This window comes from Sinohyriopsis cumingii, chromosome 7, assembly GCF_028554795.1.
Source record: "Sinohyriopsis cumingii isolate HCF-2022 chromosome 7, ASM2855479v2, whole genome shotgun sequence".
Taxonomy (NCBI): Eukaryota; Metazoa; Mollusca; class Bivalvia; order Unionida; family Unionidae; genus Sinohyriopsis; species Sinohyriopsis cumingii.
Window position 1 is genome coordinate 35829104 of NC_142967.1, and position 26465 is coordinate 35855568.

The 26465-nt window shown below is 34.6% G+C and overlaps 1 protein-coding gene across 9 annotated transcripts in view; it reads left to right on the forward strand.

Moving 5' to 3' along the window:
* Nucleotides 1–26465, forward strand: part of LOC149795016 (myoferlin-like) — a 220311-nt gene that overhangs the window by 49075 nt on the left and 144771 nt on the right. For 8 of the 9 annotated variants that reach the window (XM_089964682.1, XM_089964681.1, XM_089964684.1 and 5 more), the window contains exons 4-12: nucleotides 1288–1390; nucleotides 2760–2847; nucleotides 6587–6807; nucleotides 7284–7478; nucleotides 8072–8122; nucleotides 13866–14012; nucleotides 16418–16461; nucleotides 16843–16925; nucleotides 22451–22554. In XM_089964682.1, the coding sequence (XP_089820808.1) occupies nucleotides 1288–1390; nucleotides 2760–2847; nucleotides 6587–6807; nucleotides 7284–7478; nucleotides 8072–8122; nucleotides 13866–14012; nucleotides 16418–16461; nucleotides 16843–16925; nucleotides 22451–22554 (1036 nt within the window). The remainder of the gene's footprint in view (nucleotides 1–1287; nucleotides 1391–2759; nucleotides 2848–6586; nucleotides 6808–7283; nucleotides 7479–8071; nucleotides 8123–13865; nucleotides 14013–16417; nucleotides 16462–16842; nucleotides 16926–22450; nucleotides 22555–26465) is intronic. The other variant, XM_089964683.1, reaches the window with a different exon arrangement.

The following is a 26465-nucleotide window of genomic DNA, read 5'->3' on the forward strand; positions in this document are numbered from 1 at the left end:
TCTTGTTTGTTTGTTCCCCCTACCAATTTGAAGAAAACATGGCATCAAGGATATAAAAGATGTACAAAACTTGGTCATTTATAATTTCTGACCTGATTGTCACCATGGGGTTCTAAACACTGTCAACCTGTTGGCATTTTGAATCAAACGAGTGTTCTGTTAGTAGTTTGGTCACCATATTTGCATTGGTGAGTCTGTTTTCAAACAACAGATGCGATATAGTTCACTGTCTTTAATCACAATAATTCCATATGTTTTGGAGTTATATGTACATCTCTTTCAACACGTGTATACAAGAAATTCTCCTGTTTATTTCTTTATTTTAATTTCAAAATATTAAAACATTGCGAATATTAGACATAGACGACAGTTTTTACTGAAGTAGACTGTTCTAAAAACCAGAAAAGGACAGTGAGCAGTCTCTCTGCTTGTTTACATTGAGAATTTCAGATTAGTCAGGCAAAAGTCAAGTTAGAAATTATAAATTGATGAATGAAATGACTGTTTTGTGAATTTTTTTACATCCTTGATGCTTTTCATTTTTGAATTGGTAGGGGGGTACAAACAATTGCGTGAGTGTGCGAGTACTATATCACTAGGACACTTGGTACATACATCATGTTAGTTAATCCCTATGACACTTAGTACATATCATGCTAGTTAATCCCTTTGACACTTTGTATATAGGTCATGCTAGTACATCCCCTAAGACAAGCTGTTATATAAATCACACTAGTATATCCATGAAATTTGGTATATATATCACTCTAGTAATCTAGATGTGCTCTTTGCTATTGAGAAATCATATTGGCTTCAGCATAATTTTGGCAGATCATGAGGCACATGAAGCTCCAGTTTTCTTGTTCCTGTTAGTTTTATGAGTCCATTTATTCTCTGGAAAGAGAGCAACTTCCAGTTGATGTTGATTAGTAGGCTTAATTAGAAAGTTACTGAATGTTACATTCTCCACCTTAAACACTGAATAAAATATTAATAGCACCTTGCTATGCAATATAAATTAAACTTTGTTGTTGTTCATATATATGTTTGAAAGAACTCCTTAGCAAAAGCTTGTTTATTGGCAGTCCGATGGATAAAAATGCATGTCCATCAGATTTTATTTGTAGTCTGAGATGTATTTCCATGAGAGTGTTATTTGCATTCTGTCAGATACATGTCTGTCAGAATTGATTGTTGAGAACAACAGCCACAAAAAATTGCCCCAAAAGCCCTAATTATTAAAACGTTCAGTGTCAGATGTTACAGAGGTGCAATCTTATATTTCAGATTACTGGGTACAACAAAAATATCCCTTGCAGACCTAGTGAGGGGAGGAGAAAAACCAGTGGAGACCAACCTCAGTGATGCAAATGGCCGTCCTCTACCCCTGGTAAAAACACTAACAAAAAAGTTTTATGCTGATCCCTATGGGGGCCCCATAATTACTTCCTTGCATTCATAGTTTGTTTAACTGATTAAAATAATGTGGTTTCACTTAATAATAACCAGGATATATTGATTGAGCTATTGCCAGATTACTAACCTTGCTGTCCATGTATTAATTGACCTGTTGCAAGATACTGACCAGGTTAACCATTTGTTAATTGACCTATTGCCAGATACTGACATTGCTTTCCGTGTATTAAATGACCGTTTGCCAGATACTGACCAGGCTAACCATGTATTAATTAACCTACTTGCCAGATACTAACCTAGCTATCCATGTATTAAATGACCTATTGCCAGATACTGACCAGGCTAGCCATGTATTGACTTATTGTCAGATACTAACCTAGCTATCCATGTATTAAATGACCTGTTGCCAGATACTGACCAGGCTAACCATATATTAATTGACATATTGCTAGATACTAACCTAGCTATCCATGTATTAAATGACCTGTTGCCCGATACTGACCAGCTTAACCATGTATTAATTGACCTATTGCCAGATACTAACCTATGTATTAACTGACATGTTGCCAGATACTGTCTAGGCTAGCCATATATTAATTGATCTCTTGCCAGATATTAACCTAGCTATTTGTGTATTAAATGACCTGTTGCCAGATACTGACCAAGCTAACCATGTATTAACTGGCCTCTTGCCAGATAATAACCAGGCTCACGATGTATTAATGAATTTATTGACAAGATACTAAGTGTGCCGACAGTGTATTTATGTTGTTGTTGTTATTTTGGGTAATGCCATTTCTCAGTGCAAGATAGGCAGCCAGTATAACTAGTGGAGGAAGAACTTGCTTTGGGGGAGGGGGGACCTGGTAGGAACCACCAACCCATGGGATGCTACTGGTATTTTTCTTACCCTCATTGACAAATATTTTTGATACATTTGATTACTGATAGTTATAACTTTTTGTGATCATGATCCATTATGATGTGGAATTATGATTTAAATCTGCGTTATTAGATATAGTGCTGGGAAGTTGATTATTTAGAAGTTGCTTTTAGAAAAGAAAATATCACAGTGCAGTAGACAGTTGTTAAATCTTCAGTTTGTAGAAAATAGAATATTAAAATAAACTAAAAATATTTTACCTGCAAGTCAAAAGTCAAAATTTTTATTAATGAAAACCGGTAAGCCCTCCAATTTTAAAATTGTAAGATGCATCTATTACATACACCCCCAAAATTGAAAGGGACCAAGAGTGGTGTCCAGATTATAGTATTGTATTCAGCATTAACTGATTGACAGGAATGTTTGAATACCATGTAATTTTACTTTCCTTTTTTTACAGTGCAAGATTAAATTGAAAATAATCTATATCCCACCCCCAGGAGCTATTCAAGCCCAGCAACAGGCAACCACAACAGCAGCGGCTCCAGGTATGTGCAGTTGTGACAGTTTATAGAAAACTTTGATTACTCCACTTTTATTTCAGTTCCAGATTAAGACTTTCACAATGAATATAAGACTGTTACATTAAATGCAAGACTCACATTGAATGTAACATTCACTTTGAATTTAAGACTGTCACATTGAATGCATGACTGTTAGATTTAATAGTTACATCACTTCTGGTAAAAATCATATCTAAATATTATGACATTTACTGGCAGAACTGCTGTAGACATGTTTCTTATCAAGTTTTCATTTTATTTGTCTTGATGGCCAATAAAATGCATACCAAAACTGAAACATTGTTTGGACCAAAAAATTTTTGTTGTATTAAGATGACCAGAAAAAAGGGGTTTTATTTTTATAAAAGCATCACTCTTTTTGAGGGACTTTTGTTTGTACAACCATACAGGGACCATAATACAGTTTTACTTTATTTACAATACAAAAACCCTCAAGAATACCACTGACCCTTTTATAATGTTGGTACAGTAATGAATCCAATGAAATTTGGTTAAGTTTTGTTGCATTGCGAAGGAATAGTGCATACAGTTTGTGTCCATCAATATGTCCATCCATTTTTATGTTTAACATCAACACGCAGTTTAGCAGCTCTCGTACATTTTTTATATAGCTATGCCTCCTGAATGGAATGCAATATTGATAAGGGGTTTTCACCAAAGCAATTCTTATGATGCATAGTTGGTCTTAAATGAAAATGGTTTACAATGGCCATGTTAAAAATTGTCTCCTCACTTCTTACTATATTAGTTAGTCCTAAATGAGATTCAAGCCAATATGACTTACCCAAATTAGAAACCTCTTGTAATAGCTGCTTCTCCTAACTTGATTGCCATATCAACATTGAAAGAAACCCACCCCTCCCCACTTTTTTCTTGAAATATCATTAACCCTATACAAAAATATGTCCATTTTAAAAATCTTGCTTTCATTTTTTCTCTGGAATGAATGGTCATGTGAGCATGGGGTTTATAAAAGACTTCTCAGTTGGTTATAAATGAAAATGGTGTCAATCTGACTTCTTATATGACTGTCACAATGGCCATTTTATAAATCTTGTTATTGACTGCTCCAGTGGCCTAGTGGTTAGAGTGTCTGCCTCGGATGCAGGAGGTCACGGGTTCGAACCTGGGTTGAGTCATACCAAAGACATAGAAAAACTGTTCTTACAGCTGCCTCGCTAGGTGTTCAGCATTAAGAGATTAGTGTTAGGACAGGTTGGCCAGGTGTAAAGATAATGTGACTGGGTGGGACATGATACTACATGTCTGCGGCATGATGCCCCAGTGCTCACTATAAACTGCCACACTGCAGACATCATAGTGATATGACTGAAAAATTTGAAAAGCTGTGTTAAACATCCAAGTCACACACACACTAATATTGTTATTACAACAACTGCTAGATGACTGGTTATATTGACATTGTGCTTTCACCAAATGTCTGGTTAGTACTTAAAATAGAAGTGGTGCAAAGTGGATATTGAATATGGCCAGCATGGCATCCATATTAAAAATCTTAATATCATTGTTTCTTCATAATTGAAGGTCATATCGACATGGGGTTTCCACCAAAAGACTTCTTTTGATGCATTGTTGTTCCTAAATGAAAATGGCACCAAGCTGACATCCAATATGTCCACAGTTGCAGCTGATTTGAAAATCTTTTTATCACTGAAGAATATCAAAGATTGTTTCAATACTATGTACAGTCAAACCCACTTATCTCGACCTTGGTTATCTCGACAACCTGCTTATGTCGAGTGTTTTGGTCTGGTCCCGAAAAAATTCTTCTTTGTTATGCTATTTTTTACCCGCTTATCTCGACCTCTGTTAAGTCGATAACCCGGTTATGTCGGGCATAAGTTTCGGTCCGAAGTAACATGTGGACCCGCTTAATTCGACGAAATGCAACTTTTTAACGTCAATCTCACAGAAATTGTACAAGAAATAGTCAGCAAAAGCGATCGATTTGTAGAAAATATGAAGTAATATCAGTCTGCTTTTGTTTACTCCGGTGCTGATCTGTAACGAACGATTCAAAAGCACTTATGTTTTCATACATATGCTCGGCACTGTCGACACTTGCCACAAACAATTTCATTTTTTTAATGCATTCAGCCATTTCACTGTAGCTTGGGATAGTGATAGGCTGATCATCATCATCATCATCATCATCTTGCTTGCATGATTGTATCTGCTTCGTTGTCACCGATTGGATTATTTCCTCATCAGTAAGTTCACCATAGGCATTGGCATCATCATCCACGTGAACATAATTAGAAAATTCATCCCGAGCAATGCCTATGGAGTCCGCAATCTCATCAGCCATCGCTTCAAGACCTATTTCTGATTGAGGCTCTTTAATTTCTTGTGCAATTAAACACTGCTGGTGAAATTCTTCATCAGAAATTTCCGGAAAAATACAATGGAACCAGCAGTTTTGAATGGTTTTCGGCGATACACTGTTCCAAGCTGCACGGGCATACATGATGGCGTCTAGCAGAGTTGGTTTATAGGATCGCTTTTCCTCATTTGCATTCACAGTCAATGTACATGTACATGTACATGTATTTTCAAAAACATTTATTGATCTTTATCTGCGAGATACTGTCATATATTAACCTGGATATAATACAATCTTGGTTATTTTGCACCTAACACCACGTTATGCGTGAATGGCGGGTGCCTGAAAGCAATCGGTGGATGTTTCTCTCTCACTCTCTCGTTTGTGATTTTCTTTGATCCATTTTTCAATCTGATAACATATTCAAACCTCTGAGTACAACCAAACATGATTTGTTTTTCAATATTCACATCAATTATAAAAATGCGTCGTGTGTTATCTGACATAAGTGATGCACACTACAGTAATGGATGCATACGCTACATGTGATATAAGGAGTTCATAGATATATTTTTTCTTTAATAAATTACTTATGATGATAAAAAAGGAATAAATGATAACAACACCAGGTTAGTTCATTTCATTTTATTATCAATTAAGCGTTTTGTTTATTTTATTGTAACATGCAGTGGGAGGGGATTCCAGTAAACACCAGCAAGAGACAGGAGTAATGCTCAAGGACATTTTTAAAATTACCGGTTTTTATGAACCCGGATATCTCGGGACCCGGTTATGTCGACGATTTTTTTACACCCCCGACGTAATCGAGATAACCGGGTTTGACTGTAGTTAAAATTAAGAAATGCTCTTGTTTTGAATGCCAGGAAATTCTTTTCAGCCAATTGAGGGCAGTCCCTTTTTTATTTTTTCTCAGTCTGTTTATACTGCTGTTGGTGATTTTCCAGTCCATCTGTACTGCCATTGTTGGTTTTTCGATCAGTTTTTCTGCCATTGGTGATTTTTCAGTATAGGTATGCTGTCATAGGTGGTTTTTCAGTCTGGCTGTACTGCCATTGACAGTTTTTCTGTTTTTTTCTTCTTCTCAGTTTGGTTTTATTGTCATTGGTGTTTTTCTTGTTTAGTTCTTGTTCATAATATGATGAAAGAAAAATTCAAATATGATTTCATATCAATAAATATGATGTTTTTGTGTGTCTCTGTATAATATGCATTATTATGGCAAGGCCTTGTTGGAGTATAGATTTTAAAGTGACCACTCCTATAATATGGCCACATTTATTGCTCCAGTGAAATGTGTTTTAAGGTGTTTGCACTGAAACTTAATGTACATTGTTTAAGTTGTAGGAGGACAAGTTGGTCAGGAGGTCAGCCAGGATGTTGGTGGGGGAGAACAAGAGGGGGAGGGGGAGGAGGAAGATGAGGGAGAAGAGGAAGCTGATACAGGACCCCCAGTGATTGATCCAGCTACTGGACAACCAGTACCCAAGCCAAAGAAGAGAAAAAAGAGATCTACTCGGAGGTTTAGAGCAAAATTGTCATCAAAACCACAAGATTTCCAGGTTTACAAATCTGCTGTTGTTTTCTTTTTTATATGCAAAAAAAATTCTAGTTAATCTAGAAGCATATTTGTTTGCCTATATACTTAATTATTCAGTCAGTGCTTCACAAATGCAGTAGTCTTTGTGACATTGAATTACAATTGTGGCCATTAGTGTATGTTTTAGTCGAGAGGTATCAGTAACATTTTGTGATAGCTCTGTTTGTTTAGGCATTAATTAGTTGTTCATAACATTAGTGAAAAATCGGTTTTGTTTTGGAATGGATTAATTGTACATAATATTTCTCAATTATATAGAAGTTTCGCCACTCATCAATAGATGAAAGAGTTCAGGGTTACAAGGGAGCATTTGATGCAGTTGAAATAAACATAACAGTTGCTTTCTTCTGTTATTATTTTCATCAACTACAGAAGTTGGTTGATGTTTTCACCACTATAATATTGACCTTAAATTTATTGCCTGAAAAAATATTTCAGATCAGAGTGAAGATTTTGGAAGCACGCCAACTCCAGGGGTCCAATATTCAGCCTGTTTGTAAAATAACATGCTGGAACCAGACAAAACAGACTCGTGTAAAAAAGTCTACCAACTCGCCATTCTGGAATGAAACATTTTTCTTCAACTTTCATGCCTCTCCAGCTGAACTAATGGATGAGATGCTGGAATTTACAGTAAGTGAATACTTGAAATAGAATATTTTTTATTAAATTAGTTAACTTTCTGCATTTAGATCTTCAGAATTTTAATAGTCTACTTGACATTATTCAAAATATTTTTTTAGCAAATGTGGTTCATATGCTACTGTCCATAATTTCTTACCCACTAGATTCAGCAGTCGTTTTCAGGTTTTATGTCTTAATTTCTGATGCAGAATGAATATGTCATTAATAGACTGTGCACCGAATAATCTGTCAGTCTTTTTGTTCTCTTTTTATTTTTAAATCAGTGATATAATAATACCAGATGTAATGTATGTAATACTTCATAAACAGTTTGCCGAACAACATGTCTAATTACAATGAGGTGGTATGTTATGGCAATAGTTTCACTTGTTACTGTGTATTGTTCATGTAAGAAAACACGCATACGTGTCAATCAATTGTTACTATGTTTTGTTCAAGTAAGAAAACATGAGTACATGTTAATGCTCATATTTATTTGACAGTTAGGGTTCATAATCTGTCTTATAGGAATAATGAAATTGAATTTGATTTGTATGTAAAATTTGTTTTGTGGCTTGTATGTATTTTTCCTCATTTTTCAGGTTTTGCATTCCAAAAGAATGAGATCTGATGCTCTTATAGGATCTTTTAAGGTAATTAGTGGTCATATACCATAATATCAAATGGGATGGTTTGCTGTCAGTTTTCTATCTGTTGTCATCTGTCATCTCTCCATTGCTTAACACAAGTTTATTATTGCTTCTATTCCTAAACTAGTTGGAGGATTGCCTTGAAACCTTACACATACATTTATCTCATGGTCTTGTTGGTCCTAAATGACAATGGTGCTGCTTGGACACTCAATATGGCTGCCACAGTGATCATCTTGAAAATCTTAGGTTCTCACTGAAGACTTGTGCTGTTGAGTTGGTTGTAAATGACAATAGTATCAATATGACATCCAATATGGACAAAAAAGCACCAAGGTAGCCTTCTTGAAAATCTTGTTATCACAACTTCTCTTGAATGGATGGTCATATTAACGGGTTTCACTAAACACTTATGATTTTTAGTTGGTCTGAAACAAAAATGTTATTGAGCTAACATCCAGTATGGCCACCACGTTGATTTTGTTATCTCAATTCTACTTGAACAGAAAGCCATATTGACATGGGCTTTTCACCAGAAGACGTTTTGTGATATCTAGTTGGTCTTATTGAAAATGGTGCTGATCTGATGTCCAATATGGCCAGTACACCAGCCATCCTGTGAATCTGGTTAGTGCTAGTCCTCCTGAATGGAATGTCATATCTTGAAAATATTTGTATCACCACTTCTCTCCAAATGGATAGCTATATGAACATGGGGTTTTCACCAGTATATATCTTATGATGCCTAGCTGATCCTAAATGAAACTGTTGCCAGTCGTGCATTCAATATAGCTGCAATGACAAGTGTTTTAAAAGATCTTGTTACCATATCCTCTGAATGGATGATCATAATGACATGGGTTTTTAACCAAAAGACTTCTTAAATAATGTTTACTTGTTCCTAAAAAAATGATGCCACACTAACATCGTTATATATACCATAGCAGCTATGCAACTCCCTCGAGAATGCCTACTGGTGGCAACACTTTAATAAATAAATAACAAATAAGTTTTTTCAAATGAAATTCGTGTTATAGTTTTTGTTGTTATTTTGGCTTGTTATGACTCTCAGTGTTAAAATATGTAATGACTGCTTCTGTGGCTATGTGGTTAAGAGCTGGAGGTCGGTGGTTTGAACCCCAGCTGAGACATACCAAAGACTCATAAAGATGGTACCAACAGCTGCCTCTCTAGGTGCTCAGCTTTAAGTGGCTAGTATTAGGACTGGTCAGCCTGGTGTCAGGATAATGTGACTGGGTGGGACATCATCCTACATGTCTGCAGCATGATGCCCCAGTGCTAGACATCACTATAGCCTGCCACACTGCAGACATCGTAGCGATATGACTGAAAAATAGTTAAAGCTACGTTAAAAATCAAAATCACACACAAAATATGTAACGGAAAGAAGCAAAACCATCAGTTTAAGTAAAAGTGTGACGTTCTGTCGTATTGGGGTGGGGTTCTCCCAATATAATTTAATTAAATTAAATTGAAAGTTCCACCCTGGCTCGTTAGGTTAGACAGTTAAATTAGTGATGATGTAGATTTACAGCTCTGAGCCCCCAGTCAGCAATGCCGACGGTTAAATTATAGAGAACACGAAGATGAAATTCAATCAATAACAATTTAATAAATGTGATAATTTAAAACGATAACTTCCAATCACTTGTCTTTCCCTCGACCAAGTGACAGCCTAATTCATTACGTGATTTACAGTGTGAGTTTGATTTTCCCCCTGTCCTTTGCATCTACTCATCTATTTCTTCCCGCTGATTCTTCCTTCTTTCCGTTCCTCTAACTCCTTCTTTGTCTCTGTTTCCTCTCTACTATCTCCTCCAGCTTCGCTCCAGACTTCAACTTCTCCTTTCCCTCTCTATTATCTCCTCCTCCAATTCCGCTCCCAGACTCCACCCTCTTCTCCTTCCCTCCTTTCCTCCGTCTCTCTATCCGAGACGACGGGACCAAACTTTAACTGGTCTGTCCCTCAAAGCTTCCTGTGAAAAACCACAAGGCGTTAACAAATGTTTTATCGAACCTCACCTCACACTATAACGACAATTAACCATCAGATAGCTGTCACTGTTTCGGCCACGCATGCATACACATCGAAATTCCCACACACTTCTTGCAGGGTAAACAATGGCGTAATAACACAGTATCAGCTAATTGTTATACAGACATCAATACATTGCGTCACGTCAGTATATACACATATATATTTAATCTCATCGTACTACAATCTGACAAAATCAGACGCATGTCTGTACATTACAAATATTCAACAATGGCAAAATCTATAATCATATGAACATATGTGTTAGTCTACTATAAAATACCCACATAGTAAATTACAATATTAACTCTTACGACGGCTGGCAAGCTATATAATTCTTTACAAATATCAACTCATTTCTTCAAAATATGCAAACATATTAACAAAACAAAGTAATTCTTCATACTACGATTCTAGTACTAATAAAGTATACATACGACCTACAGTTAAAATGCAGTCGCATTCCACAAAGACCGAACAAATATCTACTGACCTTTTGAAGCTTTCTGTACTTAGAATTTCCTGCTCTAAGATTTTCCGCCAATAACGAATGGCTATTCGGAGTTACGCTAACCTCTTCTCGGGGTAATTTCTCTCAGCGAACTAACTTTTGCCGGAAAACGCAGGGATATCATTCTACCCAAATCAAGGTCTTCCCCCCATCTCGATTCTGATTGGGTGGCGCTGTGCCCCTGTCCAATCGTCTTAGCGGCCAGTTCAACCTGTCTGTCTGTTTGCAGGGGAAAGAAATTAGGACACTCCCACTTCTTCCGGCAATTTCTTTTGATCTTGGAAACATTTCGACACCTAGGTGATAACTGGCTGTCTGTGACTTCGCAACTCCGATGTCCAGTCCTTCGATTCTAGCCACAACAATCTTACGTAACGGATTAGTGCTAGCCTTCGGCAATGTTCGACATCAAACAATGACCTGTCAGAATTACCTTGATTATACATGTTTCAAACTGAGTCGGGGTAAACATGACAAAAAGCAACAAACAATTTATTTATATATAATAAAAAGTGAAGATTAAAGAGAATTATGTTGTATTGTGAATTAAATCCCAAATAATCGATGTACAAAAATATAGAATGCTTGAAATGAATTCCAATAGTCTTGAATGTCCTGATATTACACAATGATGCAGACCAGAATGTCTTTGAATCACAATATTCCAAAATAAATCCAAAATGTCAATGAGCACTTTAGTATTTCTATTGAATCTTTCTTCTCTTGAATTATATTTGAAAGACTGACCTAAAACAGGAATGAATTATTTATTTGCCAATTCCCTATTTATGCACAGTTGCACATGACCTATATCTTAATAGAATGTGATGATTTCCAATGGAAAAAGATAGTCTACCTGTAAACAAAACTGATATTGAACTCTTGCTGCATAAACATTTTAACAACTTACAATCATGGGCAAAATTTAAGCACATAATATAAATTAAAAATATACACAAGTTTTACTGTAATTATAATATATGCAATACGCCAGCTTGTATTCAACCATAAAAGTGTCAGTCTACTGCCATGGCTATGTCTGTGATCATTTCCATGAGAACCTTATTAAATGCTGACAGGGTTTTGATATATGACTTGCAGAAGTATTTGTTATATAATTATTATTACACTCGATTAAACTCTGATCTGCTTTGTATTATCATGTTCACTATGTCTTTTGTATCAAATGAGATAAAAGAGGTGGAATAAAAGAAAAGTTAAAATGCATGCATAAGAGCCAGCAGTTGTGTGTCAACAATATTTCAGTTGTTGTTCAACTGAACACTGTTATAAAAAATAGCATGTAAGTAATATAATTAAAAACTGATGTGAACAGAGATAGCAAGGTAACCCGTTGAAATGATTACTTGGTGAACAAAGAGTTTTGTTTCACATATATGGATCATTATGGAAATTCAGGTTCCAGAGTTTGTAGTGAAATTAAAATTCCTGAATTGGCACTCAGAAATTTTCTCAGGGATGAGAAAAGTTTCACTGTTACTTGCAGCGAAATCACACTATCAGAATTTTATTAATAGGATAATAAATAAGACTTGAGTTGTGACATTGACAGCTGTTTCACAAAAAGAATATCCCTAGTTTTTATTAAAAAAGGAAACTTGTTTTGTTGTGAATTATCAACAACAAAAGCAGTGATGTAATACACTGAAGTAATGATGTTAACAATCTTTCAGAAGTTGGCTATCTTGAACGTAAAGGTAATTTATACAAATAAAGGAACAACTTCATTAGGAAAAGCTCTTTATTAACATATATTCCCAACATAAAACAAGCCTTCAGGAAGATACATATTTTTCTACAATAGTTTGAGTTGAATGAAGATTCAGTTTGAATATAAGTATAAAATCTCATTTTCATATACTAGCATCATTTATGATTCTTTCATTTTCAGTAATACTTGTGTTTATCTCACAGAATTTAATTTTAAGGAAGTATGGATATTACAACCACTGGATACTGCCATCTTGCATGTTGAAACTATATAAAATGTTTTATAATTCTTTTTTTTAAAGGGTTAAAATCAAACAAGCACATAAAAAAGCTAAAATTTTATTATGAGATTATAGTAATAAAGTTGATTCATTAAATATCGTTTTATGATCACTATGAATGTTTCAGCGAGAAAATGAGTTCTGGATTTAAATGGGTTGGGGATTTCTTCATATGTGGCTAATGCTTCAGTAAGAAAATGGGTGTGGGGGATTTCTTCATCATAAATGATTAATGTTTCAGTAAGAAAATGGGTGGGGGACTTCTTCTTCACATGCGGCTAATATTTCAGTAAGAGGCAAATTTTTCATTGCATCTTTAAATTCATGATTTGGAGAAACAAATAAAATCCATGAAAAATGTTACCCCATGGAAATTAGTGAAAACTATAGTAGCTGACACACCAGTTGACTTTCTAATAAATTCTTCAAAGCATCTAAACTTATTTCATATTTACACTGGTTATTGGCAATGTATTCCAAATTAAGAATCATTGGAACAGACCATGTCAGATGCTTTCTGCAAGTTGATGAAAGTAACATAGAACTTCAGCCTTGATGAACTGTTATTAATAACAGAACTGGTAACAAATATACAATGAATTGTACCTTTGCTAGAATGAAAGTAAAAAAAAACCTTATTTATAATATAGATATTCTCAACCCAATTTTATAAGTTATACAGGTTATTTTTTTCCCCACACTTTAAATGAACAGTTAAATGCAAATTGCTTGACTGCTTGATTCTGTCATTTAAAAGCAAAATTTAGGCATGATTCAATTCATTAGCCTACTTTCACATTTTTTAAAAAAAATATCGGAATTCTTATTGTTGTCCCATCATTTTGTTTTCAGGTGTTTGGGTATCAGGATTTATCTCTTGCATTATGGTTAACTTCATTACACAGTGGATATGTACATGGTCCCTAAAAACCACTAAAGTCATGAACACAGAATTACAAAATTTGATTATTTGAACAAATTGTGAAAGGAAGTCATCACATTATCAGTTACAAAATTGCCCCTTTTTACAGTAGTTTGTAAAACAAAAGATATCTTTATCCTTTACTGTTTGCCTGTTTAAAACTCTGGTGTGTTGTAACTTCACACAAATTCATGAACTTTTTTACTGTGTATTGACATGTTTAACATATCTCTTTTCTCGTGCAGATGGACATTGGAATGGTTTATGTGGAGCCTAACCATGCACAAATAAACAAATGGCTGTTGCTAAGTGATCCCGAGGACATAATGGCTGGTGCCAAGGGTTACCTTAAGATCTGTGTCATGGTTCTGGGACCAGGGGACTCACCCCCAGTAAGCATCATTTAAATCAAATACTTCACATTTATGCATATCTATACAGCTTTATCTGAATGGTTTTGTCTGGACCACTGCATATTGAATTCGGGTATCCCAGATAGGAAGTGCTGCTGTATATTGAATTTAGGTATCCCAGATAGGAATGGCTTCTTTATATTGAATTCATTTATCCCAGATAGGAAAGGGTACTTTATGTTGAATTCTGGGATGTGGGAGTTTGCTGGTATGAACCCCAGCCAAGTCATACCAAAGACTTATAAAAATGGAAAACAGTTGCCTCACTAGACACTCAGCATTAAGAGGTTAGGGTTAGGACTGGTTGTCCTAATATCAGGATAATGTGACTGGGTGGGACATCATGCAGCATGATTCCCCCAGTGCTAGAGCACTATAAACTGCCACATAGCAGACATTGTAGTGATATGATGGAAAAATTGTTATAGGTATGATAAAAATTCAAAATGCACATGCACATACACTCATCTGTCTGTGTAGGTTTTAGTCCTGGGCATGGCCAACATGGATATGTGAGAAAGCTTGCCAGTAGCATCCTGTGGGCAGGGTGGTTCTACCCTGAGTTTTCCCTCATTCTTCCTTCACTAAATATATTGGCTGCCATGTACTGCCATTAGGTGTTGAAAAATGGCATGTAACTCATAACAACCACCAGCCAGAAGAGCTAACAGAATGGCCTGTTGTTTATTGCCTTGCTATCCATTAACACATGAATGTTATTATTATTCCTTATAAATTACATGGAGGATTGTCATGAAACTTTACATTCACATCCTATGTCACTTGTTTAGGCTTGAATAAACAGTAACACAAGAAAGAGTGAAAACAACCAACTTTGAAAAAATACAATAATTTATTTCCCTATAATAATTCTGTAAAAATGAAAAAATATGAACTTATGTTTTTATAGACTCAAATCCAAAAATAATCCCAGAATAAAATTTTAGTAGTCCTAATAACAAAATGTTCTACTGATTTCACATTCGAATCCTGATGAAGAATCCAAGATGGAAGACGATGACGTATGGTGCAGTCTGTAGTGTTGAAGTCTACAGTTCCTTGTAAAAACAAGGAATTATCACTCCGGTTTCTGATAGCTGAATAAATTTTTATAAAAAACTGTTCTTGTTCCACAATATTATGGGAGCACACATAATTTCCAGAAAAATAACAGAATTAATCCTTTTGAATTCAAGTAATTTGAAATAACTCCAAACCAAGTAATTTGAAATAACTCCAAACAGCACAACATACAACTTACAGTTTAACAGCCCAGCTTCTAATGAGATTAATTCTCCAAAACATGGTTTATATGGTCTTTCTAAAACGTAAACAAGCAGTCACATGATCATCTTCTTGAAGGGTATAGAAGCAAGTACTTGTTATTTACCCAGTGTGACCCTGATGAAAACCAATCATTTTACTCTTAAGATGTTTATATTTTTTTTTGCATCTTAAAGGCAAAGTCCCATCATGACCTCAAAAACAACCAATCATTTTAAAATAAAATGGAACTTGTTTACAATGGTTGCTACAAATTTTGAAACAAGGTCAGGATTTGGATCAACACCTGGTGTTTATAAACTAACAGTCAAGGTCAAACTATTTTCTGAAAAGAAGTATCATCTCTAGTGAATAAATTTACATTACAATATCATGTAATGAAAAATAAAAAATTTAAAACTGACAGACAATTAAATTGAAATAAATATATATTAAATCAGATACAAGTAAATCAAATATACATAACACACATTTATCCCAAGGTCTAGTTTGTCCTGAATGAAAATGGTGCTGACCTGATGTCCAATACGCCCACAGTGGTATCAATCTTGAAAATCTTGTCCCTACTCCTCCTGAATTAATGGTCTATATTTACATTGGGTTCTCACCAAAACTGGTGCCTGCAGATATTCAATAAAGCTGTGAAAATGAACATAAAAAAATCTTGCAACATATTCTCGCGAATGGCATGGGGTTTTCACAAGCCTTGTAAAGGCATCTGATTTGTCGTAAATAAAAATGGTATCAAACTTGTATCCAATATGGCTGACAAAGCAGATAGTTGGAAAAGCTTATCACTAAAGAATAGCAGAGATGGTTTCAACATTTGGCATTTAAATAGAATAACTGGTGTCATCTTGAATTCCTGTCATTATTTTCACACACTAGAGCATCAGTCACCTTGAGGAATTCTTGCTTTTAGCTCTATATCTTTTAATAACATTTGGTTTTTCATAAAAGAGAGATTGCAAATCCCAATATCATCAGTGATGAAAAAGAGGAGAAACTGGTTATATCTGGAAATACAGATTTCTTTCTTTCTTTTTTTTCTTCATTTATTATGCTGTTTATAGGTATATTGATTATAATTTTTCTTTCAGAGTATAACACCATCAGTTCAGGATGAATCAGAAGATATAGAAAGGTAGGTACTTTTGATTTGTTGCCATGGTTTTGCCCACATTATGTATATAAAGTGTTGTGTTATCATGCACAAAATCTGTGACCTATTTTCTGTTCAGCATTATATAAAAATACAGTGTATTACAACTAATGTGAACATATCTTTAGGGCTTAAAAAATTCATAGAAAGTTACACTAGTCCCAAATAAAAATTTGCTGAAACTTTCCAAAAAAAATCCAGATGTTGCATACCTTTTCTTCATAAAGTCCTTGCAGGTTGTCAGATTGGTACTTGCCTAGAAAAGTTTTCAAAAATTTGCCCTTTAGGTGGTTGACAAAGAATTTTCCTATTTTGTATCATGTGAGTTCCCACTAACAAACAACTCGGGGTTTGTTTTTGCAGCAATTTGCTTAGGCCAGCAGGAGTCCAGTTGAGGCCAGCAACCTTCCAGCTGAAGGTGTACAGATGTGAAGACATTCCCAGAAGTAAGCAAATGCAACAAGTAGTCAAAACAATATTGAAATACAAGAATAAAAAGAAGGGCTGCTATGAACTTTAAATTGTATTTTTCAGTGAAAGACAGATAGATATGTCACACGAGGTAAGACATTTTATCATGCCAGTATCATACCAAAACATTTTCATTATTAAAATTATTCTTTGGTAATCCTATATTCAATTTCTGACAGTGATTTTGTTTCTGTTGTTGTTGTTTGGGTTTAATGCCATTTTTTCAGCACTTGAAAAGCTATACATGGCTTCCAATATAACTGGTGCAGGAAGAACCCAGGAAAACCTGGGAATAACCACAGACCTGCAATAAAATACTGGCAAGCTTCTAACATACCCACATTGGCTGAGACTGAGGCTTGAACCCATGCAGACAAAGTTGAGATGGCAGTAATGGATAAATTCAAGTGCTTTAGACCACTCAGACTTTGCTCTTCCATTATGCAGTAGCCTTTCATCGATAAGAGTTGTGCTAAAGATGACCCGGAGTTGATTTATCTCCAGAAGTCCAATATTAAAATATTTGGAAAGCTTGTAGCCAATCAAGTTTATAAATATCTATCAGAGCATCATAGATACATTCATGGCACATGATCATGTGATTCATGCAAAATTGGTATAAATTGGAACACTCAGAAAGCAGTGATGTGTGAAAACACCCACAAATTAGTTTCAAGTTATGCAATTGAAAATGTGCCCTGAGCAGTACACTATTTTGTCAGCCTTTCTCCCTTAAAGTGCTTGTTGTGACAAAATTCAATCTGGTAGAAATATTGTAGCACTTGTTTTGACATGCTTTTTTTTCGTAACTGTTTACACAACTGATTCTTCAGCTTGACATTTTTGGTTAAAGTAAATTTGATTGGTATGTTCAGTTCCTTAACAAGCATTCTGTCGTTGTTTGAGCCTTGCATAAATGAAGTTGTAATATGGGCTATCTAGAAGACCCAAAATGGTTGATTCCCAGCATGGTTTATCTTTAGATGATGATTTAGTTCTGCAAATACTTACTTATCATGGTGATGAAGGCAGCTTATTTTTAAAGGTATGAAGTATATCAAATTATTGGAGTGATAAAGTATTAATGAAGATACCAGTGAGTGATTTTCTAAACAAAAATTGTGTTAAATATGAGTCAGATGTACATGCTGGATGGACAAAAAAAACCCATATGGCATGATGGTCAGCCCCTCATTGCAGTGTTATTTTGAAATTAAATGTAGAAAAGACAGACAAATAAGCCAAATTAAAATACAGACAATTTAAAAATAGAGTGCACTTTTTGTTTCTTTTCTTGTCACAAATTAGTCATGCAGGATCATTTGCTAGTAAACCATATAGCTCTAGCATCGAGGTTACAATAAATCTAATAAATCTAAAAACGAAATTAAGAAGTTAAAGATATTTATTTTAACACAATATTTGAACAAGTTGACTTTGACATTAATAGACTTAAAATCCTAATACAGCATTATGGAATAGTAAATCTGGTTTATTAACAGAGTGCTAATTCAAGAAAATTAAACCTTGCCAAAGTTTATGTTAGTGAAAAAAAACTTATTTTTGAGCAGAAGTATCCAAAAGACTATACCTATAAAAAGGAAAATTTTACATGGCAACCATAAAGAACAGTTTTTAAACTTACTCCACCTGGCTAAGCTAGCTATGTATATGACCCTTCAGACGGCAGACTGTGAATGGGGGTTTTCACCACAGAACAATATTCATACACATGTAAGGAACAGATTAAGCTCAGAAACAGTCAACAGATTAATGCTTATACAATCAGAGGCAACATCTTTTAAAGATTTTTATTTCAGTAGGGGTCTTACAGAGTGGAGGTGGATGAAGGAGAGGTGGATATTGAAGTGTTATGTAAATATTAAACTATGGCAGTTTCTTCTTTCCACTCATTTTTGTTCGACTCCCCACTTGACTAAAGAAGAAATCACCCCTTATGATAAAATTCTGGGAGTAATTCTGGAGCATAATCGTTTACACGATGTCCGCGCATCACACTCTTGTGTTCTGTCTTAACAAAATTTACTGAAAAATGGCTAAGACGTGGATGTTAGAAATGTATGCATATTCTTCTTAGATTTTTAAAAATGCCTTTTAGTTGATAAATCACCACATACTCATGTCTTAGCTAACAGTTATTTAAAATTTCCCTTAAAGCAATGAAGTGTTTTGAATCTTTCCTAAATAACAGGTACCAACAAGTTTGTATTGGGAACATTATTTCAGAATCTTCACCCATTACTTCTGGTATACTGTAATGTTCCTTTTTACAGCCACAGTTAATAGTTGTAAATGATTTACTTCTGTATTCAGCCCATGTTCAGTTGGATCTTTTTGCATATGATACTATCCTTTTCACTTTCAATCAAAACCTGTATCATATATGGATAAAACTGACAATTGACCATAACAATACAGTTGTTTGTTGTCAGGTTATTTATAATTTTGAAAATAAAACTAAATGTATATTGATTGCAATTAGCTAAATTAGAAAATACAGGCCTTAAGTGTTTGTAAACAATACCCCAATTAAAAATGTACAGTCAGAAAAACAATTTGGTGTATATATTGATAATAGCTTGGAGTGGAGTACACATTGATTATTTGTTGTGAAAAGCCGTTGCTGCCAGAAGATGATTTTTAAGCTGTAGTAAAAAGTACAGGGTGCTGTATTTCGGTGCTTATATATTAAATTTTTTAAATCACAGCTAAAAAGTCTTAAAGATACAAAAATGGGCTAAGTGTATCATTCTTGATGTGCCTTGGATATTTCCTTGGAATATTTATTTTCATAGTTGCAGTGGTTGCATGATAGAATAAACTAGTTAAGAGCTATTCTTGTTAAAAGTGTGTTCATGGATTTGTACCTGGCTATCTCCAATATATGTTAATAGCGTTTAAAAAGAAACATTATAATAATATCAAATAACATTCGTATTCTAAAACCATGTACATAATTATTCAGAAGAAGATTTAGTTCTCTGGTGTGATGACCTGGAAGTCTTGACCAATGTCTAACAAGGTTACACGCCGTTGGCAATAATTTAATTTTTGATACAGATATGTTCTAAATGGATGATTATTGTTTGATGTTGTCTTCTTTTCTTTATGACTGTTTCCACTGAGACTTGAACATATATATACACGTTTTGTTTGTTTATTAGAGGGCCTCAGGAATGGCAAGCTTTTAGTTAATTGCGTTGCTCTCTTTAAAATTTATTTTATTATTATTATTATTATTATTGTTATTATTATCATTTAAGACTTACTATTTGGTACTAAATGAAAATATTGATTATTTGACCGTTGAAATGGCTATCAACTCTTGTTGTTCACACTTTTTCTAACTGGATTGACACAACCACATGTGCATTTTACCAGAGACTTCTTGTTACGTATGGTTTGTCCTAAATGCAAATGATGCCAAATTGAAATTCTAGTTGTGACTACTTTTCCTAAACGATGACCTTAATGACATTTTATTTGTGCTTAAAGACTTCTTATGATATCTGAATGGTTATAATTATCAAAGGTAATGATCTTACATCAGACCTGGCTACTGTAGTGGCCATTATGAAAATCTTGTTACAGCTGCTTTGCTCGGAAGGGATAGTTGTAGTGAAATGGGAATTTTCACATGAAGACTTATTATGATAGTGTGGTTTCACTTATTTTCTTGCTTACACATTTTCATGTTTCTGTACTTAAGTTTTTTTGGAATTTCCTATTACAGAGTTTGCATAATTATGTTTATTTAATTTCATGGATTTTATATATAAACTTCTAGAGGTACCCAAAATAAAGAGTAGAAAAGAACAAGTTTGTTGGCAATGTTTGGTGCTTGAATGACACCAATATTTAGTCTAAGTTCTCAACATAGATGGAGTGGATGCAGCCAACAAATCCACACCAGGGCTTTTTTTTTAAAGCACAGCTATTCATAATATTTTCCTTAAAACTATTATCCATAAAGTTCCATTGTCAGTACGTTCCAGTGATCATGGTGTTAACAGTGGCAAAATAACATTGTACCATCTAAGACTCATAAACCAAAGGTTGTTGATTCATTAGCAACCCAGAACTGCCAGAGTCAGTTGCCTTGCTGTGTACTCGGGAAAGGCACTTAGCTGTCATTCCTTCTGCGTGATAGAGCCATTGATGCACTAAAGTATAAATGCTGCATTGATCTTTGCTTTATGTAAATTATTCATTCAGATGGATTGCAACTGTGGATAAATATTAAATCACAGAATTAGTGAAAACAACGCTAATGCAATTTTTTCATAATATTTTCAGTAGCAGTTTCACTTGAATAAAAGATAAATGCAAAAAAGCATTAGATCAAATTTTCCTTGAACACCCAATTATTTTTTCTTTAGTTGTCAATAATAAATAATAAATGCTACATGTTCTTATATTTCCTCACCATACTGATCTTGCATATTAATTTAAGGCAATGAGTGGAACAGACAGATACTGGATACATTTGCATTGAAACAGAAGAAAATACTTAACATTTATCACAGTTATTCAAGTCTTGAACACAGATATTTACAAAAGTTCATGATTAACTTAAGTCTGCTGAATCAGTCTTGTTAATTACAATCAGATAATGATGTTGTGAGAGTCAAACTGTATTGTGATATAACAATTAGTTGTGATTTTGTCTTAATAATATCACAATGTTTATATTAGCAGTGAGCCATTTTCTGCACAGTTGCACAGAAGAGCATTGCCAAGGTTATAGGTTGCAGAAATAATAATAAAAATTCTCCAGTGAGCATTGCTTGTAGACTGGAAGTTTATGTTAGACAAAAACATATGAATTGAAATGTGTTAATTCAGAGAGCTGGTCATGGTAAGTATGTTACTCTGTAGTAGTGCTCTGTGATGCACTTAATTATAAATGGATAATTTTATGCAAGGGTGTGGTGTGGTGTGAGGAGGATCTCAAATTTATAGAATATTGCAGGTCTGTATTTGTTGCCAATATTGCCTTTGGATTTGGTGCAACAACGATACTTCATAGTAGTGATACAACAACACTACTGCAGTCTGGTCATAAGATTGCAGAAAATTTGTACACTACAAGCAAGACTTAAATAATTTCAATGTCTGACTGGCCAACACCTGGTTACTAATTAGATGCCTGATCGGTCAGCAGCTAATTACTAATTACATGTTTGTTTGGCCAGAAGCTAATTAGCAACTAATTATTTGACATATATTTTTACCTGAGTGAAGCTGAGTAATTTTTTTTATAATTTTAGGGTCTGGTCTTGTTCTAAATTAGTAGGAGTGATTACAAATTAAAATTAATGGATTAATTACAGTTAAATACATTAAAATAACTTGTTAGTTAGCAGGTTTATTTTGAAATGACATAGTGAATAGGTCTAATTCATGATATAATATTAAAACCATTATTGGATAACAAGGAATTGGATTAACAAGACTACATTCAAATCTTGTTTTTCAGTGGACTCTGCATTTCTCGAGGGAGTGAAGAAAGTCTTCCGGATTGGGGAGGAGCAAAAGGAACTAGTTGACCCCTATTTTGTTTTTTCTTTTGCTGGAAAAGAGGCAAGTTTCTGTAATTTACATTTGTTTTTTATAAGTATACAATTTTATTTTAGTTTGTAAGAAGAATAAAGAGTTGTAAGAATAGTTCTGCTACAGGTCCTTGATGCAACATAGCAATGTAACGCTCAAACTTATTGTCCCCTCCATAAACCACACTTTGCATACTGACCAGATATCAAAGTCCCACTAAGACCATTATTTCAATACTACTCAAACCTCTGTATACTGACCACTTTTATAAAATGTGTGAAAGTGTTTGTCCTCTTTAGAGAGTTTTGCTGTATCTATAATATATAATATAAACAAAATTACCCTCACAATTGATCTTTCACTAGAAAATTAGGGTCAGTGCCACCTGAAAAACAGTATGGTACTCAAGTATGCATTATGATGCTTCATTTTATAAACAAGGTAATTTGCCATAGACTTGTGCCCCAATGTGGTCAGTCAATGAGCATACATGTGTCATGTATCAGAATTTATTTCTGAATTACATAACTCTTCACTTTAGGTCAGCACACGTGATGATGTCGGATTTCTCCAAAAGGTCAAAGTTAATATGGTTATATGCTTGTTAATGCCGTTGAATTTTTTTTATTGTTGTCATAATTTTGTATTCATAATTTTATATTTATAATTTTTTAAAATTATATTCATAATGTATTCTTTCTTGCCTGTTTATCATTGGTGCAAGGCATGGGAGACAGTCCCAGAGATGCTGCCAGGGTGCATATGTGCATGAATCTTGCAGAATTTGTACAAATTCATGCACATAGAGAGCATTGATGCACGAGAACTTGTGCATATTTGTTGAAAGTTGAGCATATAAATATGTATTCTGCACAGTATATAATTTTCATTTAACTGTTAACCCTGAACCCTTTTTGTGCCAGATATCTTCTTTTCAGGTAGACAATTGTTTACACATGTGGATTCTTTGGCATGAACAGTTGTCAAACAATATTTCATTGGCACATTGAGCCCTAGAACAAGCATTTTGTCATGGTTTGGAACTTGCATCAAGAAAATTTTATAAACCATTGTTTAAAGTACAGGTTACGTAGAAAACTCCTACTGGCTGACTTCCAGCATGGTTTAGCTTAACCCTTTATCTCATGCAGGTGCTTTTGAATGCCTCTAACCCATCACATACAAGCATCTTTTGACTCCTGCTGTAAACATCAGTCATTTTTAGTGGGTTTTCATAGCACCACCTTCGGGGAAAACCCCCTATTAGATACCTCATTCATTGCTGTGAATGACCATTATGTCAGATCACGTGGTCGCTGTTTATTATGCTCTGGTCGAAATCTGCTATTTAAAGTAACTAGGTCATATTCTCCACTCTCCAAAATGGAGGTCGTGGATTTCATTCAGTACTTTTCACAATTAGAATCACAACTATGAAAGTTTCAATAACTTAGGTAAAGGCTTTGATATTGATGTAGGCAGCAATTAGTTTTTATAAAGTATCAAATTCAGATGACTTAGTGATGTAGATGTAGACAAAGAACTTGTAAATTTCAAATATGAGAAATGGCAGCTACAGTTAGTCATGCAGCTTCACTGACTTGACGGTAAATGAGTTCTCTCAAGATTTTAAAGCACATAAAAAGTTCTTCTGTGAAAAATAATTACACAGCTATAACGATCAGACTTTACTTTTAAATTTGTTCATACATAAAAGATGTGTACCAAAAATGTCAAATGGTTAAAATTGCTGTTAAACGTAACATACACTACACTGCTTAAAAGTTAACAGGCAGGCCTATGTGTATGGAGTCAAATAGGGAACGGGTGTTCTGTTTATAGGGCACTGCTTTGGGTAACTTTGCTACATGTGTATCGAAGGGCTCAAAAGCCATACACTCTATGAGGTAAAGGGTTAAGTTGTTGACTTTGCATGGCAAATACTGGCTGATGATAGTGATGATGACAATGGCTTTTATAGTTTTTGAAGTAGATCAGAGTATTGGAACTGGGAAAGAGTTACTGGAAATACCAGTGAGTGATTTGGAATCTGAAAATGATGTTGAACATGAATCTGGTGTAAATGTTGGTTTGGAAAATATAGATATCATGCTGGCCAAACACCTATTCAGTGGTAGTTTGAAATTAATTGTAGAAAGTCAGAAAGCATACAAAGCAGGCATTGTAAAAGTAGAGTGTGATTTCATTTCATTTCTCAAACAATTTAGCCAAGAGGAATCATGTGCTCCAAAACTATATACCCCTCCAAGTGTTAAGATAAATTGAATAAACAAGAATCTAAAAAGGAATTAAAAAGAAGGGCTGTTTATTTAATCAGAATATCTGTCTGAACAATAAAGATTAGAGTTTGGCATATTAGTCAGCAAAGCACTGATTCAAGAATGTGATGCTTTGGCATTGTTTATGTTTGTGAAAACTCTTATTTTGGAACAGAGATATCAAAGAGACAAAACTTGTTAGCCGTGGAATGGTTCCCAGCTTATTCAAGCTAGCTAAGACTATGATTGGGGTGGGGGGGTCCTCAGCACATAACATTATTCAGAGAAGGAAAATATTAAACTCAGAAATCAAAAGATTAATGCTTATACAGCTAGAAGCGACATCTTTAAAGGATTTTGATTTCAGTAGAATTCTAGGAGAGTGGAACAGAAAGAAAGAGAGAAAAATATTTAGGTGTTGGGTAAATATTGAACTATAGCTACTCCCTCCAATCCCTCTTTTTTCCCCCTCTCCCTTATTTTGTTGAGAACGGAGGAGCTTGCCCCTTTAGATAAAGTCTTGTCAGCACTTGTGATTCATTATGCTCCTTTATCACTCTTGGCTGACTGTACAGAGAATTCCTTGTTTTTCAGGCATTTGCTTTAGCAAAAATACATGTATTGATAAAACAATGTAACAGTCTATAACATATGAAAGTTCCCATTTTATTGATCGTGTTTGAAAGAGAAACTTTGATTGGCATATTCAGGCAGTATGAGAAGATTTCACTCATGCTTGCACTGATTGGTTAAGCAGGTTTATCGGTATTCACTTTGAAATGAAGAAATCTCTGTACAGGCATTTATGGGTGATAAAGGAGCATAACAGATAGTCTCTTATGGCTTGTGAGGTTGATGTTATATAGATACTATTGAGAAATAATATTGGTGGTACATGGAATACATTACATATATACATGCATATTGAGTACTGAATCATAATATCATATTACAGGACACTGATGGGGCAGTACTTAACTCAGTCTAATTATTTGTGTAGACAGTGCTTAGACACAATATTACATTGCATCACAGTGATTTGGCAGTACGTGGTACACAGTTATTATATACATGTATAGACCGTGTTGAGACATGTATTACAGGACAGTGATTTGTAGTGCATGTCACACAGTCCATTTGCACATATTGACAAAACTTAGACATACTGTTACATTACATGACAAGTGATTTGACAGTACATGGTGCACAGTCCATATATTCATGTATAGACAGTGTTGAGACAAAATATATAACATGTCAGTGTTTGGCAGGACATGATTTTTCTCCGTTTTAAAGCGAAATTCAACTTTCTCCTGACTTGAATCCAATTTTTCTTGATATAGCAGGGCTGAGCAAATCCCAATGTCCGACGTCCCGGACTAGTCATTTTTGAAGTTGGGTAAGTAAAATTTTCCAAGTCACTAGTCCGGGACAAGTGCTTTAAAAAAAAGTCGGGCTAGTCCTTATTTTCGTGCTTTAATCACTATATCTATCTTTATTTGGCCCATCATGCCCTCCGGGCATACTGAATATTTGATTCTACTCCTCTTCGTGTATACATTAACATTCTGTTACCGCTTGATTGCATATTGGGCTAAGCGACCAAATTATCGGCAAATCAAAACACGTCAAACAAAAGAAAGCCAGTATGATCAATTAGCA